Source organism: Ammodytes marinus, assembly GCF_949987685.1.
Source record: "Ammodytes marinus genome assembly, chromosome: 12".
In the NCBI taxonomy this organism is placed as follows: domain Eukaryota; kingdom Metazoa; phylum Chordata; class Actinopteri; order Uranoscopiformes; family Ammodytidae; genus Ammodytes; species Ammodytes marinus.
In genome coordinates this window covers 17,003,615-17,021,495 of record NC_137216.1, presented here as the reverse complement: position 1 = coordinate 17,021,495, position 17,881 = coordinate 17,003,615, and the positions used below count along the sequence as shown (strand labels likewise).

The 17,881-nt window shown below is 42.3% G+C and overlaps 2 protein-coding genes across 2 annotated transcripts; one reads left to right on the top strand and one right to left on the bottom strand.

Annotated features, from left to right (window-relative positions):
• Window positions 1-563: 563 nt before the first annotated feature.
• On the top strand, window positions 564-6,128 carry csrnp3 (cysteine-serine-rich nuclear protein 3; the record flags this gene model as incomplete). The annotated part of the gene is made up of 4 exons (XM_080038596.1): window positions 564-717; window positions 3,004-3,263; window positions 3,753-4,049; window positions 4,950-6,128. Exons 1-4 carry the CDS (start codon window positions 567-569, stop codon window positions 6,126-6,128), a joined length of 1,887 nt encoding a protein of 628 aa, XP_079894722.1. The 5' UTR covers window positions 564-566.
• A 2,257-nt stretch (window positions 6,129-8,385) lies between these two features.
• Window positions 8,386-17,136, bottom strand: galnt3 (UDP-N-acetyl-alpha-D-galactosamine:polypeptide N-acetylgalactosaminyltransferase 3 (GalNAc-T3)). Its single transcript, XM_080037447.1, has 11 exons — window positions 16,964-17,136; window positions 16,005-16,542; window positions 15,066-15,238; window positions 14,004-14,153; window positions 13,107-13,341; window positions 12,896-13,013; window positions 12,537-12,737; window positions 10,802-10,933; window positions 10,459-10,560; window positions 10,191-10,343; window positions 8,386-10,090 (listed from the first exon to the last, which is right to left on the bottom strand). The coding sequence occupies exons 2-11, from the start codon at window positions 16,496-16,498 to the stop codon at window positions 9,977-9,979; spliced, it is 1,872 nt and encodes a 623-aa protein (XP_079893573.1). The 5' UTR covers window positions 16,499-16,542; window positions 16,964-17,136; the 3' UTR covers window positions 8,386-9,976.
• Window positions 17,137-17,881: the final 745 nt, after the last annotated feature.

The following is a 17,881-nucleotide window of genomic DNA, read 5'->3' as shown; positions in this document are numbered from 1 at the left end:
ATCTGTAGTAGGTATGCAACACAACTATGCAGACATGCACACTAGCATCCACGTGGACCTGTATAAATGCACACCAATACTGCTTTTGTGTGTTCATATTTTGCACTCCTTTTAGACATTCTTCCCTACAAGATGCAGTGTACTACATTTTTACTCAGTTGATATTCAACTTTTGTTTGTGTGACTTGTAGATCTAACATAAATCAATTGCAATCACATCATATTGTATACTTTTACCCTGACTTTCAGTAGTTCAGGACAAGATGGTCCAGTCTCGTTCCTGTAAGGCAGACTTGTCATAGTAGAATGTCATTAGCAGCTTTCTCCTTTCCATCTCAGCTGCTTTGTGCCAAGGTGATCAATCGCCAAGGGGGATGCCTAGGAGCTGCAGTAGCAGAAGGAGAGAGAGAGATAGTGTGTGTGTATGTGTGTGTAAAAAAAGGGGTGGGGGGCGGCGGGGTCATTGCTAATTGAGTGTGTGAGGATTATAAAAGCCCCAAACTGGATATTAAATAATGTGTGGCCCCTCTGCTGTCTTTGGGTTTCAGGTGCAGGTGCGGCGGGCCATGAGTGGAATACTGAAGAGGAAATTTGAGGAGGTGGAAGCCTCCTCCTCTCCCTGCTCTTCCTTGAGGGAGTCTGATGATGAGGTCTCCTGCAGTGAGAGCGGGGATAGCAGTGACAGTGTCAACCCCTCTGCCTCGGGCCCATTCACCCGTGAGTGGCTTTTAAATTCACGCACATTGTGCTCAGTCTGGCTAATGTGTGCTATTTGACAGTAAGATGAATGTCATCCTTTCATTTGAAAACAAAGCTGAAGAGAATTTTTTAATCAAGATGGGGAATGACACAGCCTGATTCTGTAGTCCAAGACCAACACAGTTCAAATATAGCAAACATGAGTGTCCGTTGATAAAGGAGTGTAATATGAATGTATGGTCATAGAGGAGAGGAGAGGAGAGGAGACTGAGTTAGTCCAGTGTGGTGTAATAAAGGGGAAATAAAGGATGCACCGGCAGCTTCCCTCATTAGGAAGAGCATCAGTGTGCAGGCCCAGCCAGATAAATGATCTGACAGTCTGAAGCTCTGTGTGTGCAACACGGCTGTTGCTGTGTGAATGTATTACTTTCTAGGAACACTAAATTTTGTGTTGGTTATGTTTATTTTATAAATCAAATTTTGTCTATTTTTTTTTTAAATTGGGGGTTAGATTAAAATATATATACTAACAAGGGCAAGATGTATTTTTTTTTTTACAAAAATGGAGCTACAACTGCAAATCTGAAAAGCTAGTTTTGGTTCATAGATAATGTCACAGCTAAGATATGTGAAGCTCACCAGGTTTTCTTTTTTTTAACACACAAGTGCTTCAAAAGAGATCTGCTGCTGACAGATTTCACAGACATCCCTAGCCAGATGTAACTTTGTATTAAAGAATGGGGTTTTAATTGAGGATAAAGCAACCACATGAGGCAGGTCTCCTCTGCAGTTTCAAAAGGACACTAAAGTCATCACTAATAAGTCACTCAGTGAACGTGTGAATCTTTAATGCCTGCGAGATGAGACAGAATGCGAGTGGAACAGATCGTACAGTTGTAGTTTATTAATCATTTCAGGGTATTTTGAAAGCGTACAGATACTGTGAAAAAACTTTTATAATTAAATTCTCAGGAGAACAAAAGAAAAGGTGGAATGTTTGTACAGCCTTTGTGTGTGCATATGCACAATTTGACTACTCAGTGTATAATTTCCTAAAAAATAGCAGTTACCAAAAACAAGTTTTTACTTTGAAATAAATGCAAAGTCATCACTTGATTTGTCTTTTGATGATGATAAAAAAAAGCAGTGTGACGGACATGCAGATAAGTGACAGTGGCCCTTCCCTGTAGCGAGACATAAGTAGGGTGCTGCGTCCCCAGAGGCTGAGCTTGGCCTCTGTCAGCTGCAGCTGCTGGTAGCTAACAGCAACAAGGGAGCTTTGCACTACCGAGGCTTCTATTCTGCAGAGTGACACGTGTGCGTACAGTGATTGACTGTCTTGGCAGAGACATGGAACAATTAAGTCCTTAATGGTTTTTACATCACATGCTGTTGTGTTTGAAAGGGCAGTAAAAACATCTGTGACGTGTTTGTTTTTGACTGTGTCTGAGGAACACTTGCTGATTAGTATAAATGTGAAAAAAATATTTATATCCTCGAAGAAAAGCTGATTGCATTTGACCTTTACATCTGTTAACTGCCTGTGCACCTGAAACTGATAGCTGTTTGCATATCTTTTTATAGATAATTAAAGTCAGCTCTACCCGACAGCCTTAGTCTGACAGCTCTACGTATGGTATGCATATCGGTGATAAAATGCATTGTTCCTATTGCGTGGGGTGGAGAGCTGTTTGAACCAGATGGTTTCTATTTGTCCTGTCTGTCTGATAGGAAGGGGGGGGGGGGGGGGTGTGTGTGTGTGTGCTGGGAACACTGTTTCTGTGAACCATGCGCTCTTCATCTCTGGGCCAGGCAGGGGATTATTTATGCTCCACTGTTGCCCTCCCCTCTGCCCCTCCCTCTTGTCGAGCTCTCCTTAAAAAGACACACCGATGAGGACGTGTATGCCAAGCGGAAGCACGGAGATCAGATGTAATGAAATCCTTCCCCGCGAAGCTGTGCTAAGATATGTATAAGTTTGCTTTGAGGCTTGCAAGACAGAAATTCCTCCTATTGCAGGCTTTTAAGGCTGTCCGGTAGTCTGTGTCCCACTTTTTGCCATAAAAGTGTGACTTATCTTAACAGGCTTTACATGGCTATGGAACTGTTTCTACTCCCACATTAAAGAACGTCTAAATGATTAAAGAAGCTGCTGAAAATCAAGTGTTCAATCAGTGATTTATAGTGGGGGACCTTCAATTCTTGCCACATAGGATTAATGATTTGTAAAAAAAAAAAGAAAAAAAAAGAAAAAGAAAAATCTGTTTACAAGGAAGATGACAACAGACCCGTTTTCCTTTGCAGCGGCCTCGATCTTGAAGAGGGAGAAGCGCCTGCGGACGAGGAGGGTGCATTTTGAGAATGTGACGGTGTACTACTTTGGCCGGCGGCAGGGCTTCACCAGCGTGCCGAGCCAGGGAGGCAGCACACTCGGCATGTCCAACAGGCACAGCTGGATCAGGCAGTACTCCCTGGGAGAGTTTGCCCTGGAGCAGGAGAGGCTCCACAGAGACATGCTCAGAGACCACCTGAAGGAGGAGAAACTCAACTCGCTCAAGCTAAAGGTAAAATGCTTTGTGGTCTGTGATACTGCTATCAAAAAGGAGAGGAATCTTGTCTTGAAAGCCTCTGGAAACCTGGCCTAAAATAGTTTAAAACAAAATCCATATATTAAAGTTGGGTTTCTCAATAAGCTTTTACAAAAGTCTGTTTGAAAAAGAAATATTATAAACTTAGTCAACACGACTGTGTGGCCGTAAAAATGGTCTCGATGACAACAGTCATTGTTTTTGTAGAAGGTTGGGTCCGAGAACTATTTGTTCCAAATACTAAACTATTGTATAATATGAACCAGAGCATAGCCAGCCTCTTCTAAACCGAATAACTTTCATTTGGATTGATTAATATGCCCAGCTCTTTTCAGATGCTTAATATCATGCTAATTAATGTTAATGATGTTTTTGTTTAAAACATTAATTTGTTCTGTAACTTCGCTCTTTGCTCCCTTCACTTTCATGAAATGGCTTACAATGGGATTCCTTCCTTGTGTTCAGCTGACTAAGAATGGCACAGTGGAGTCTGAGGAGGCCAACACGCTCACGGCAGAGGACATCTCTGATGATGACATTGACCTGGACAACACGGAGGTGGATGAGTATTTCTTCCTGCAGCCTCTCACCACTAAGAAGCGCCGGGCCCTGCTGCGCTCCTCCGGCGTGAAGAAGATTGACGTGGAAGAGAAACACGACCTGCGCTCCATCCGCATGTCCAGAGAGGACTGCGGCTGTGACTGCAGAGTCTTCTGCGACCCCGAGACCTGCGCCTGCAGCATCGCAGGGATCAAGTGCCAGGTAAATCACCCAGACATCCTCTGTTTCACCCACGCACGTGTAAACTGACAAAAACAACACAAAAAACTGCATTCCAAAGCGCACACTGTTTTTAAAAAAAACAATACTTCATGCAGCAGCTGTACATTAAAAGGATGTCATTTGCATGCAGTATTGGGAAATCCTATTGCGTCTTGGACTTGACCCTTTTGCTTACATGTACTTCACATTTCTAGTTGTTTTCATTCGGTGGCTCGGATGATGTGATGTAAGACAATTTGGGTCAGAGCAGCCAAAAGAGCATGCCGGTTTGCACTAGGGCTGGGTATTGACAAGGTCTCCATGATACGATACGCATCACGATACATGTGTCACTATACGATATATCACGATACTTTGTAAATACTATGCATATTGCGATAATCTCACATATTGATAATTCAGTCGACACATTGAGTAAAAACTATTTTTTTAAACTTTAATTCTAATTCAAAACCCGGCAATTTGAGCGTTACTGCGACATCTACAGGAACGGAGGTTGTACTTCACAAAACAGTTAAACATTTTTTTTGGAGCTGCTGATATGATAAAGACATCATGAAAATTGTCGTATCGATTTTTTAGCACAGCCCTAGTTTGCACACTGCAGAATGCAACAGGATGTGGTTAGACATTGAGGCTCTTGGGGTACTTTTTGCATACTGATTTTTATATAAAAAAATTGAGACATTCTCAATCTTTTTCTACCATACTTGATAACATCGAAGTATGGGTATTATTGGAACACAGGGATACTGTACATTTAAAGAGAAGGTGCAAGGATCAATGACTGATTGAATATATTAAAGACATCACATCCTTATACCACACTATGCAGGACATTTCTTTTACATTAAATGCCTAAAATCATATGTTCCTCAGGTGGACCGCATGTCGTTTCCATGTGGCTGCAGCAAAGAGGGCTGCAGCAATTCGACGGGCCGGGTGGAGTTCAATCCCATTCGCGTTCGGACCCACTTCCTGCACACTATCATGAAGCTGGAGCTTGAGAAGAGCCGCGAGCAGCAGCAGCAGCATCAGCATCAGCAGGCGTCCCCCAACAACGGTTACCGAGGCGAACCCAATGACCTGGCCAACGGAAACAACCCCCTGGTGGTTCAGTCCCAGCAGCACCGGTTGGAGTACTCCCTGTCTGACGCCATGCCACAGACTCCCAGCATGCACCTGCAGACAGCCGCCACCACCGACCAGATGGAGGAGCTGCTGGAGGATGAGGAGGATGAAGAAGACGAAGAGGAGAATGAGGAAGAGGAGGATGAAGAGGAGGACAGCAGCAGTGTGTGCAGCGGCCTGTCTGACTCCAGCACACAGAGCTTGGCTAACAGCGACTCTGAGGACGAGGAAGACTCCGAGGCCGAGGCTGAAGAAGAGAAGTCCGAGAACTTCCGCGACGCCATTGCAACCCCGTCGGTGTCTCATACCGAGGTGGTCCCTTTGTCCTCCGTGCTGGGATACAGCGAGAATCACGTGAACGGGAACGCTTATTTAATGAACCCCTCGTCGGCGGAGTACTATCAGATGGGGAGCTCCGGTGTTGGAGGCGCCTCCAATGGCCAAGCCACCAGCCAACCGACCCCTAGTGAACCCTACGGGGAAGCCTTAGCATTCCAAGATCCGCTCAGCGTGTGCAAAGCCAGCGCGCCCCAAGGACCATTCAACTTGTCTGCCGAGCAGTACACGGACTACTCAAATCCGGCTGAGCAACAACAATACAATATAAATCAGCATTTCACTATGACCAACGGCGCTCCTGCCGACCCCTTGACCTCCTCCTACACACCGGATCAGGAGAAGAAAGAGGCGTTGTCAAATAAAGCGGCTTTGTATGTGGAGCAGCCTGACAAGCAGAAGCAGGCTCAGTTTCAAAACTGCCTGAACAATAACACGCAGGGTTCCTACAGCAGCCACGGCTCCTGTACGACAGCTGAGCAGCCGCCACAGGAATCCAGCGTTAACGGACATTCAGACCTTACCTTACTAGCAAACAACACTAAGAAGATCCCTTTACCAGACCATTGCCCAGAGGTCACAGCCATTTAGTGGGGGTCTAACCTTTTGACGTGTTTTTTTAATTTATTATGTCTTGACTTAAGTCCAAACAACTGGCATTTTAATGGGAACGTAATTATGTCATTTTTTTTTTTTTTTTTGCATAATCTGACATTAATCTAAAAAAGCAATTTACAGCACCGAAATTCATTTTCATCTGTAACTATTAAGCCATAGGTTCATGATGGAAGTGTTCTTGAAGAACGATTCACTCCAGTTATATCATGCCGTGCAATGTATCTTGTAATTTCAGATGTAAAGTTCTAGTTTCAAGCAGATAGTGTGCTGTAGATAGAACTTTTCAATGTCTACTGTATGTGTCAAATGTGCAAAAAGAAAAAAAAAGGTTTATTGTCAGTTTATCAATTGTTCCTGAATTATGTGTATACATATTGTAAATGTTTTGATAACAATATGCATGCTGTTTTGGGAAACTCAGTGACATTTTAGGGGGTAAAAGAATTGCCATTGTTTTGTATAAAAAATTTGTTGTATACATAATGTACATTTCTCTTCTTTCATTTGTCACAATTATATGCTTTTCTATGGTTTTGAAAAGCATGAAAAAGCCCGAATTCTTATTTGTATGTTTGGAATACAATATCAATAGCATCAAAAGTCAGAAATCAAATCACAGCGTTTTGCACTTGTGTGTTAGGGTCCAGGTGCATGCAGTTGGTTTTTAAATGATAAAGACTTGAACAGTGGCTAAAAAAAGGCCCTTCACTTTTCACTCTTAGAATAAAATGATTTGCAGGTGCCACCATGAATTAAGATGTATTATTTTAAGCATTTCATGGTGCAGGGATATTAATAAAGTAGCACTTTGACATATCTCCAAAAAAGTACAAGAAACTATGATTCATCAAAGACAGCAGAACACTATCTTTACAATTGAATTAACATACACTAGGCTCCATTTGAAATGCACCAGGAAACAGTCTGGAGACATTATTTATTATACAGTATAATGACCTAAAATAATGTGTCGGTATCTCATAAATGAGCTGGTTATTGAACTTATGCTTTTGAATCATGTATAGGCTACATTCCTCTGTCATAACCAAGATGTTTATTTGTGTGGTTCTTATAATGATGTTAATTTGTTTTCTTGAAGTGTTAAGTGCAATAGCTGGAGGGTTTTTAATAGACATTCCCGTTTAGAGGAAATCCTCAGTAAAGTGGACTGAGATTACTTTTAATTGACTGTGTGTCAAGGGAATAATATTGTACTTAAAACCATTATTTTAACAAGAATAAATATGCCACAGTTTTAATATGGGGGACACATATGTTCAAGGTTGACAATCAAAGCATATTCTCAAACTTGATTCATATCAGTAATTAACAGTTACACATAATATCACACCAGAGTCCCATGAGCCATTAAAAAAATGACAGATGCAATTTTTATTCAAACCGAAAGTCTGTATATAACCTTTAAACCCTCTTTATAAAATCACTGACAGAGAGGAAATTGGAGTGACTACTCAACAATCGGGGGGCGCAATAATTAAGCGAAGTGCACTGCTGTAATATGTTGCTGAAGTTCTTTACCTTGAGCGCTTTGCCCCACGCATGAATATCAGATATTCGTTCCTCTTCTGTGCTTGCAGATATCTGCCCGTATTTTGTAATCAGAAGGGTTAGTGTTGGGAGTTTTGGTGGTTATGTGTGACTGTTGAGTAGCTTGGACCTCTTATACCACCTCTGTGGTACAACATAAATGTACAGACTGCCTTTAGGCAATCAGTGGCATCAACATGGCCTATGTAACAGGTGAATTGTGCCAAAGCATACAGTGTGAGAAGGCTAGGTACAATGACACTGCATCCAGTTAATAATCCTTTGTTGGATTTTATTTTTCAGTATTTATTATGAATGATATATTGAAATGTGTATTTATTGTGGTTTACTAAAAAAATCTGTATTGGGTAAATTGATTCTCTATCTCAAAATTGTCTTTTTTTAATGCTGGCTGTGTTGTAAAGCTGTATGTGCCTGATTTACTTAATTCTTCTAATTTCGTGAAATGCATACGTTTTGCACAAAATGGTACAAATTTTTTCACTGTGTTTGGTTATTGAATTGTAGATAGAGCCGACTTCATTTTCTGTAGTTCCATTTAAACATGGTTTTGAAATAAATGTAATTAAAAATGGATGTCAACGTTGAACAGTTCAGTAATTTCTTAGTGCAAAGCGCCCTCTGCAGATCACAGGGAGAAATGACACAAAGTAGCTCAAGGTACTACCCCAACTGAATTTATTGACCTAAAAAATAAGACCTCCTATTGCCATGGCAGTTGGACAAGACAGTTTCCATTTTTAGCACAAACTGGTAATCAGTACCTCACCCAGTCTTAAACTTAAAGTAATTAACAATAGTCCACAGCCATCTTAAGACCAGTGCCTGCACCAGAAATTGATTAGTGGACTCCTGTAAAGTTGTTTAGGGACAGTTTCAGGCAGTGGATACAGAAACAAGAGTTCCTTCGGTGCATTCATTTAACATTAAATTTCCCTTTTGATGAACACTAAAGCATAACATTTTAAATAATACAGGCAAACATTGCAGCAATTAAAAAGATCAGAATAGTTCAGCTCGATGTTTGACTGCAAACATGTTGCGATAAAACACTGACTGTAGGCCAAAAAGGCCTCTTAATCCATACGGGCTATTTCACTGTTGTCATGAGCACTTGACATGAACAGCCCAAGTCCAAACTAATTGTTCAAGGGCCAGCTGTCTCTAAAATGCGACAAACTAAAGGTTATGATGTTCAGTTTGTGTTTGAATAGCTTTAGGGAGGTGCTGATTCAACAGCATGGCCACTTTGATGCTGTTGCACTGAATTGTTCTGTACTGAGAGGTGTTTTGATTATTTACTCTCCCCTCATAAATATAAACAGGTTGGATCGAGTAAATATTAAAAACATCTCTCAGCAAAAATACACCACAAACTACATCATCCAAAATGTAGACAGGTGTTGATAAAGTTAAATCAACACCTGTCTGCAATAGATTCAAACAAAGCATTGTTACCTCCATGAAGGGGGATTTGTTTTGCAGGGGTTGACTGCTTTAGTTTTAGCTAGGTATTCCTAATAAAATGACAACTGAAGATAATTAGAAATTAAATACAGTCGAAAGGTCTCAAAACGTTTTCCGTTCCTAGAAAGTGAAGACTTAAAAAAAAAATCATGAAATAATTCATATTGTATCCACGTCAAACCTTTTTGATCCCAACACAGTGGAAGCCATTTTTTGTTCATCAACCCCACACCATCACCCCTACCCAAACCACTTACCACCCCCCACTCCCATATAAAATGACATCGAAGGCACTGGACGGTAACAAATCAGAGGATAACAATTCTAAAAAGGGACAATGCACATCATACTTGTGCGTTTCAGGTTTTCGCTTTCAGTCTCTTTGGTGCATACTCTTGGGATCATTCTGTGTCCAACTTGAAAACCCCCTTTGCGTAAAGTTTTGTTTTAGATTCATACGTCTCACGGGAAAATGTTCAGTCGAGTAGTGAAAACATCTCAAAAACAAAAAAGGCCCTTTGTCAACACTCAAAGTGCATCTTCATTGTTCCAAGAATCTCAGTTCACAGTCTGACTGGGAGCATTGTTTCAATGCTTCCTCCCAGCGGTTTCTCGCAAAGTCCAAACAGCAGCAGTTCAGTTCTTCTAAGTATAAAAATAAATTAAACTCAATGTCATTTATCTAAAAGAAAAAAAAACTGCACGTTAGCTGCATACAGTATGATCACGTCCTAATATCCCTAAGAATCCAGAGTGGCTATTTTGTAAAGTGGTAGTATGCAGACTCAGATAAAGGACCAGAATTGGTATCTGTCTAAGGGGTTGCAGGCAGCCAGAGAGGGATGCTCATGACGGCCACTCAGACACATGTTCCATTTTGGCATGAAGAGTAACTGATTCTAAATGAAGGAAAAAGACAAAACTTTAGACAACTCAAGTATCCAAAATCACAAATTACTCCACAGAAACTGCAAAAAAAATAAAAAATAAAAAACTCACATCCTTCAGTTCCCATTTTTGATCTGTTCCTGCTAAAGTGTTGCCTCCTTTATACTGGCAGTCCTCCAGCGTCACAGACCCCTCGGTCCCCTGCATACATAGCTCCTTCTGAATGTTGTGTCTGATCTCGTGACGCGTGGAGTACTCGAAATACTGCAGCAAAGGAAACAGTAAAAATATTTTTTTTAAATAAGGAAAAATGCCATCAACCACTTTGATTATAGTGAGTCACATTTTTTTAAATTAGAGATGGAATCTCCTAACTGACCTGGTTTCCTCCAAGTCCATGACATTGGTACATGATCAGTTGTTTCCCCCCTTCATTGTTCTCTCCGGCATCCAGACACGAGCCCTTGCCCACATTTTTCACCTTGACAGAAAAAAGAAGGGAAAAGGGGAACGCGGGCGAGAGGAAACAAAATGAAAAACCAACATCCAGTGCAAGCTGTTCAAACAACTGTAGTCTCCGGAGTGCGTTCAGTGGTGTCGAATTGGAACTGCTCCGTGCCCTCTGGAGAGTCTAAGTGGAAACCCACAGTGGCTAGACGGAGCTCTGAGGTTTTGGAAAGAGGAGGGCTGGTGGTGGTGCAAGGGGATGTGTGTGATCTTACCGAGCCAAAGCGGAGTGGGTTGAGATCAGGCATGAAGGCTTCTGGATAAACGTTCTCCAAATACCACGAGAAGCTCTTGCACTGCAGCCGCTCACGGAGCTCCACGCGCTGGGAGATATCTCCAAAGGCGTTCTGTGAAAACAATGGCAGGCAGTTCTGTTACACCATTTTGCGGACGCACTGAATTTAGAAAAGATTGTCACACCGTTGATTCAAATTTGTCTTTGAAAGTTTCCGATTCACACTGAAATTCAGGTATTATAGAGGGCTCAAAGTGTAGAAGAAAATACAAAGAGACAAAAGCAACACTTTAAACATTTAAATGCTTTGTGACAAACAAGAATTAGTCTACAGTTCTGGAAGGCTGCACAACAATGTTTTGAGCAAAATGAATGTCGGCATGCTAGCATGCTCACAATGACAGTTGTTAGATGCGGACGTTTAGCAGGTATACAATTTCCCTTGTTCACCTTGGTTTAGATTGGTAACAATGCTAACATTTGGTAAATTGAGAGCAGAGCTGAGGCTGATGGGAATGTCATGTTTGCGCTAGATGAAATATTAAGGGATCACCAAAGTTATTACATTTGATCTTATCGGAGATATGAACTGCTGTACTACAATTCATGGCAATCAATACAATAATTGTTGATACTTCAATCCAAACCAAAGTGGGGGGCTCACTGACCGCCCAGCATTCCCATACATAGAGCCAATTTCTGCACTGTCATCCAAATACAGAAACAAAATATATGAATCCATCGCAGAAATAAATGTTTTGTTTAATTTCACTTTTAATGTCATTGTCACTTTACTTTTCCAAAATCATGACTGTGTTTCAGTGCTACAATGAGTCACTTTTTCAAAAAAATAACTACAGACAACAGTTCGATCACTCTCCCTTATCAATTGAAGCCTAACAGGACATTTTAAAAGGATTTTTCAGGCACCTCGATCAGTGCACAAGATATAAAATATTTCTGGCAATTAGTCTGTTGCCTGTATTGTTCTTTAATTAGGCTAAATGCAATTTCTAATGTCTTTTCTTGATGTATTTTGTGCCCGTTAACCACTTAGATCTGCCTTAGGTCTGAATTGTGCTATGTAAATACACTTGCCTTGCCTTACCTCATGCTCTTGAATGAAAAAAAAAAGTGCTGCACACAGTAGCGTGCACACCGATATCTACTACAGCGGATTCCTTGAAGTCATTGACGACGGCATGTCTGTTTGAAGCCAGCGGGAGAGGGCTGGCCTGCTCTGTGAGGTATAGCCCCTAGGGAACTGTTTATGGCACCTATGGGACCACATGTTGGGAAACGCTGAGAGCATGTCATTTACCAAAGCCGACTTCCTTCAGGCCCTTTTTTTTTTTACTCTGCCTGTTAAGAGCTCTGAGCCCCTAACAGTTAATCTATTTGTACAGAATTCATGCATTGCTAATCACAATGGTTAATAAATTATATCATTCTCCACACAAGTGTAAATGCTTTCCCCTGCAGAGAATGTGACGTAAGCAGTGATCTGACTTAATGCTGGTTTGTCTGTTAACCGCAGACAGGAGTTTGACTTGCTCTAACTTGTCTTGGGAAGGGTAATGAGTGGTCTTAAAAACCACTTACATATGACTGCGAGAAGTACAAGTGAAAGATAAGGCTGCAGAGCAAATGCGCTGTATTTTAAAACTAGGCCACAGAATTTTTGGAGGCGCATTGGGGTCAGAAGCAGTACGTACATCTCTCGCCAGCTGTGCAGCCTGCTGGTTACGGCGGTAAAAGATCTCCTTGTGACCGTCCATCCAGACCTCTGCCAGTCGGACCTGGTTGCGAACGATCACTTGCGTTCCCTTGGGGAAGGTGTGGGGGCTCTTGGTGCGGAAAACATGTCCGACAATGGAGCAAGGGATGATCTCCAGCTGTCCGCCACACTGCCACACCTGGAGGGTTAATGGAGGAGGGTGCAAACAGATGCATAATGGCATGCAATTAGACACACCTACACAGGCGTTACGATAATGGAATGATAAGGCTCATTGACAAAATAGCAAAAGACTGCTGTACATCCACAATGACGCAGCGCAGTGACGTTTCTTACCCTGAATGACATTTCAATGTTCTCACCGCCCCAGATTAACATTTCCTCGTCGTAGCTTCCTATACGGTAGAAATATTCTTTCGAGATGGAGAAGAGCCCACCAGCAAATGTGGGAGTCCTAATGAGAATAGTTTTTTTTAATGATCTCCAACAAAACACAAGAGTTAACAAAAAGTTGATATTTCTATATTCATGCACAATTTTTGCTCACTTGATAGGGTATGTTTCATCCTTCCTCCTTTGTTTCTCATGGTCGGGTAGACTCTCCCAGCCGAAGGAAAGGGCCCAGTCAAAGTTTCCCCGGTTGTGGTTCTGGCCGTATGGGGACGGTTTCATGAACTCAAAAGTATTGAGGTCAATAGTGGTTATATCAGGACTCACTACCGCCGTTTCGTTCTCTGCTATCCTGGCCAGCAGGGGCTCCAGCCATCCATTAAAACATTCACCTATTAAAACATGTAAATGAGACATTGCATCACAACATATTTCTCAACAAAAGAAAAACACTGAATATATCATTTTTGAATGTTAAAGGCCTACTTCACCGGTTTGAGTATGAAGGTGTATTGAATTCTGAGATCCTATGTAGTATAAATGTGCAAAAAAAAATGTAATCGGTTCATCCTAGCCTGAGAAAAGGCAGAAAGAGTGTTTTTTTAACCCTATATTTCTCTTTCTCGTGACATCACAGAAAGAGAAATATAGGGTTAAAAAAAAACGTACTTTGTAAATATTACTGTGATGTCACAGTAAAAGACATCACAGTAATATTTACAAAGTAAGTTTTTTTTTAACCCTATATTTCTCTTTCTGTGATGTCACGAGAAAGAGAAATATAGGGTTAAAAAAACACTCTTTCTGCCTTTTCTCAGGCTAGGATGAACCGATTTCAATTTTTTTCGCACATTTATACTACATAGGATCTCAGAATTCAATACACCTTCATATTCAAACCGGTGAAGTAGGCCTTTAAGCCGTGACAGCCGTGCCCAGGCCTCAAAGGAGAGCACACATTAGGTTTAAGAGCTGTAAGGTGTGCTAGTATGGGGTGTGGCTTAAAGTGCAACCGGTTTTGAATGTGTGAGTTACGTCAATGGTGTTGACTAACAGTGGGCGTCCAGGAAGGTGAGCGTGTCACCGGTGGCCACGGAGGCTCCCAGCAGCCGGGCGGTGATGAGTCCTTTCCTTTCTCGCTGTCGGACGACACGAACAATTCTCAGCTGCTTCAGATACTCATCCAGTTGGTCCTTCAACACATCTGAAATATGGGATGTATCCATTAGGGCTTGGCCGTAAATGAAAAATCGGATGGAATAATACAAGTGATTCTTGTAAACTCATTTATAAGACTCAATTAATGCTAAAGTGGTAAAAGAAAAGACATTATTCACAGACGCAAACAGATGAAAAAGGACAAAGCTGTCTTCCTTACATCTACAACATGGCTGTCTGTCATGAGAGCCATTTTACAGCAGGCGTCCATCTGACTTTTTTGTGTCATATATGTGAGTTGTGTGTGTCTATGTGTTTATTTATGCTGCTCTTAAGTGCATTTTAATTTCCATTCGGGGACAAATAAAGTGATTTTAATTGAATTTTCTGATGGACCGCCATCCCTGAAACCTCTCTCCTCTTCAGCAATTTGTTTCCTTCTTACATCAACCCTTTTTTACAAAGTGTAAGGTGGAGTCAGACATTCTAGAGAATGGTTGTTGTCAAAATCACTTTTTTGTAAAAATCTGTGAATATCTCATCACAATTTGTTACCTGTCCATACTGTATGCACTGTAATAAAAAATCCAGTGTAATACACAGCTGAGGCTCTGTAAACCAGCCTGTTGCTAGCTAGAGTGGGCCCTCTATGTTTACATACCAGTTTACAGAGCCTAGGCTAACCCCAGATTTTTTGAGAGGTAGCGATGTGGTCTCCAGAATCTCTGACTCCACCTATAACTCTCTTTTATAAGCCCAATCACTGCTAATTCCTTTTAGGAAAGTATTCACTAGCAGCCTCTCGTTTCCTTCCTGCCACAGAAGTTGCACAGGAGCTCCTCACTGCACACACATAGACACACACACACACCAAAGAACTGCCCTTCCAAATCACGTTGAAATAAATCGAACCCAAAGCAGAGAAGGCTGGACCTTGAGGGCCGTATTTGAAATTTACCATCCACGCTGGCGTCGTCCACCAGTATGATCTCCTTGAGGAGAATGGCAGGCGAGGTGTGGAGGACGCTGTACACTGTCCTTAGTAGAGTGCTCCAGCCCTCATTGTGAAACACAATTATCACACTGGTGGTCGGCAACGGGGGGCACCGCTTGAAGGTTTGCTCAATGCATCTAGAGCAAGAAGAGAAAAAAAAGAGCACAAAGATCTGAGTGTCCTACACAGTTCCTGAGTGGCACAATAGGCTAGTTATTACATCTGCAGACTCTCCCCTGTGGGGTGTCTGTTTCAGCTGCAACACCGTGTGTGAGGCAGCCTCTGAGCTACCTGCCATATCAGAGTGGGAGGGAGAGACTTTATAATTGCCTTTATAAGATAGCCAAAACATAGAGGTGCTTTATGTCTGTGTCACATACGGATTAAGTACCGACGTGTACTTGGACTTACATGAAGTTTGGCTGTATTGTCATTTAGCCAAACATAACTGTGCTTCTCTCTGAACTGACCACAGTAACAAGGCAGGCGGGCTGAAACAAAGTCCCAGTCATCTTTGTGGTTTCTGCCAGAGACCAGTTGCAAAAAGCAAACACATGAACGTGTTTGGGTTAGGCGGTCAGTTTTGCATTACCTCAACCTTATTACAATGTGTGGGTGTTTTTCAGTGTGTGACTTAAAGATATATTCTGGCCAGCACATCAATCCATGGAGTAGAAATAAGGGGAAAGTACAGCAGGTATTGTGCAGCACCAGTGCTACATTCAAAACCACTAGGTAGTGCAAGTACAAGATTTTTTTCAAATGTAAATTGATTTGAACATTATTTGGTCAAAGGTATTCACTAATACCATGTCTTCTGAAGTTTTTTTGCTCAGCTTTTTTCAAACACATAATACAGATACTTTAGAGTATTTTAGATAAAGCTCACACAGGATGACTTACTCTGGTGGTCTGGTGTCTGCGCCGAGGTCTCTGCTTAGAGAGATGCGGTCACTGGCGTACAGGTTGAAGCAGTGTTTCTTCTCGCCCCTCTCCTTCTCCTGCTGCTGCTCGGGGCTCAGTGAGTCTGTGTTGAAAGGCCTTCCGGCTGCCCCAGGAGCCAGAGGGTTCTCGGGCGGCCGATCCAGAGCCGGCCTGAGCTCTGCCCCGGTGTAGTGGCCCGGTAGACAGGACCCGGTGTCAGCATTGTCCTGCCGCACAGGGGCTTTGATCTGCATCTTTGGCATGACGTCCTTTAAGTTATTGACGGCTCCCAGCACCATGCCCAGCATGGCATCACGCTTCACTGCCATCTCTCTCAGCCACGGGTCCTCCTCTTGGCTCGGGCTCCCCACTTCCCATTGTATGAAGAAGACAAACGTGACAAAGAGAACGGCCACTATCACCAGTGTCAGTGGGTGCAGTCGCCTTCGGAGCACTCTGCGGAGAGTTGCCATTCTTCTTGAAGGGGAGAGCAGGCTGGCTTTAGACGAAAGTTCAGCTGTAATACATAAACATATTCAGATGTGTATTGATGATTTACCATGCAGTCATCCATGTTAAGGCATTGGAGTTGGAGTTTCAGCACACACACACACACACACACACACACACACACACACACACACACACACACACACACACACACACACACACACACACACACACACACACACACACACACACACACTGAGTGATTCATTACTTTCCATAGGCTACATTAACATCTTAGTACTTCAAGCATTTAGCATTTAGAACACTTTGTCTTTGAATAAAAAATACATGTAGCAGTTCCTGGTGAGGCTATAAAGAAAGCCAGTTGCTATCTACACATCACATACTTGAGATCAGCTTATAATGCATCCAACAAACAACCCTTGCTCTGGATTCCTGTAGGCTAGTAGAAAAAACAAACAACATACCATGAGTCGCTGAATTACAGGCTTTGGTCAGTAGAGTCTTTTAAATTACTCCCATACAATTCAACAGATGGCATCCTGCTTCAACCGGAGATCCTCTATTTGCTGCTCGTATTCCAAAGCACCATTAGCGAAGACAAAAAAGATTTGCTTCGCAAAACTTCCGTCTCGTTGGATCCAGGTGCGCTCCTCAGGTATAGGGAGGAGACGTGCTGGCGCGCTTGCGCAGAGAGAACATCCGCGTGTCAAAATCCATACCTGAGAAGAGCTGTGAAAAAGCAAGCATAACCAGAGATGATCCTGACAAGCAAGTTTGACGATGACATGTTGTCGCAGCTTTACGCAAGTCCTGCGTTTTCTTGATCAAGTATTTGGTCCAAATCCCCGAAGAAACATTATGGTCAAGACCAACTTCTTGAAATACGCTAGAGTAATCTGACTGCAGTCAGTTTGCCTGCAGGGATATTGCAGACTGAATTATCCACGGAGTTCCTCACACTCAATAATGGTGCCATTAACAGGATTTGTTCAACTGGCCATTCAGGGGGAGAGTTGCTGGGTTACAAATAACGGAGGAACGCGCAACACCCCTCGCACAGCCCACCGCATCCAATCACGCTCTTCGAGAAAAAAGCACTACTTGCTCATGGATCGTAAACTTCTGAAAGCGAACCACTAGAGTAAACCAAACGACGCACATGGTCCAGATTGTATTTGTACTCAAGTTACGCGTCATTTCGCGTGCATGCGAAAGTGTTTTGATTATTTAATCACGTCTTAGCTTCCGTTACCAATGATGAAAGGTGTAAAAGATGACACGTAGGCTACTCACCAGCGGACGGTGCAGTGTATTTAATCCTTAAATATCCAAGGTTTCCCAAAGCGGACTGAATAGAGAAGCGGGTTCCAACCACGGGGAGC

Coding starts and splice junctions, on each gene's coding strand:
- galnt3 (XM_080037447.1), bottom strand. CDS start 16,498: ATGGCAACTCTCCGCAGAGTGCTCCGAAGGCGACTGCACCCACTGACA. Junction 13,014..13,106: donor GATGAAACATACCCTATCAA/GTGAGCAAAAAT, acceptor TATTCTCATTAG/GACTCCCACATTTGCTGGTG. Junction 10,934..12,536: donor CTGCACAGCTGGCGAGAGAT/GTACGTACTGCT, acceptor TTGTTTTCACAG/AACGCCTTTGGAGATATCTC.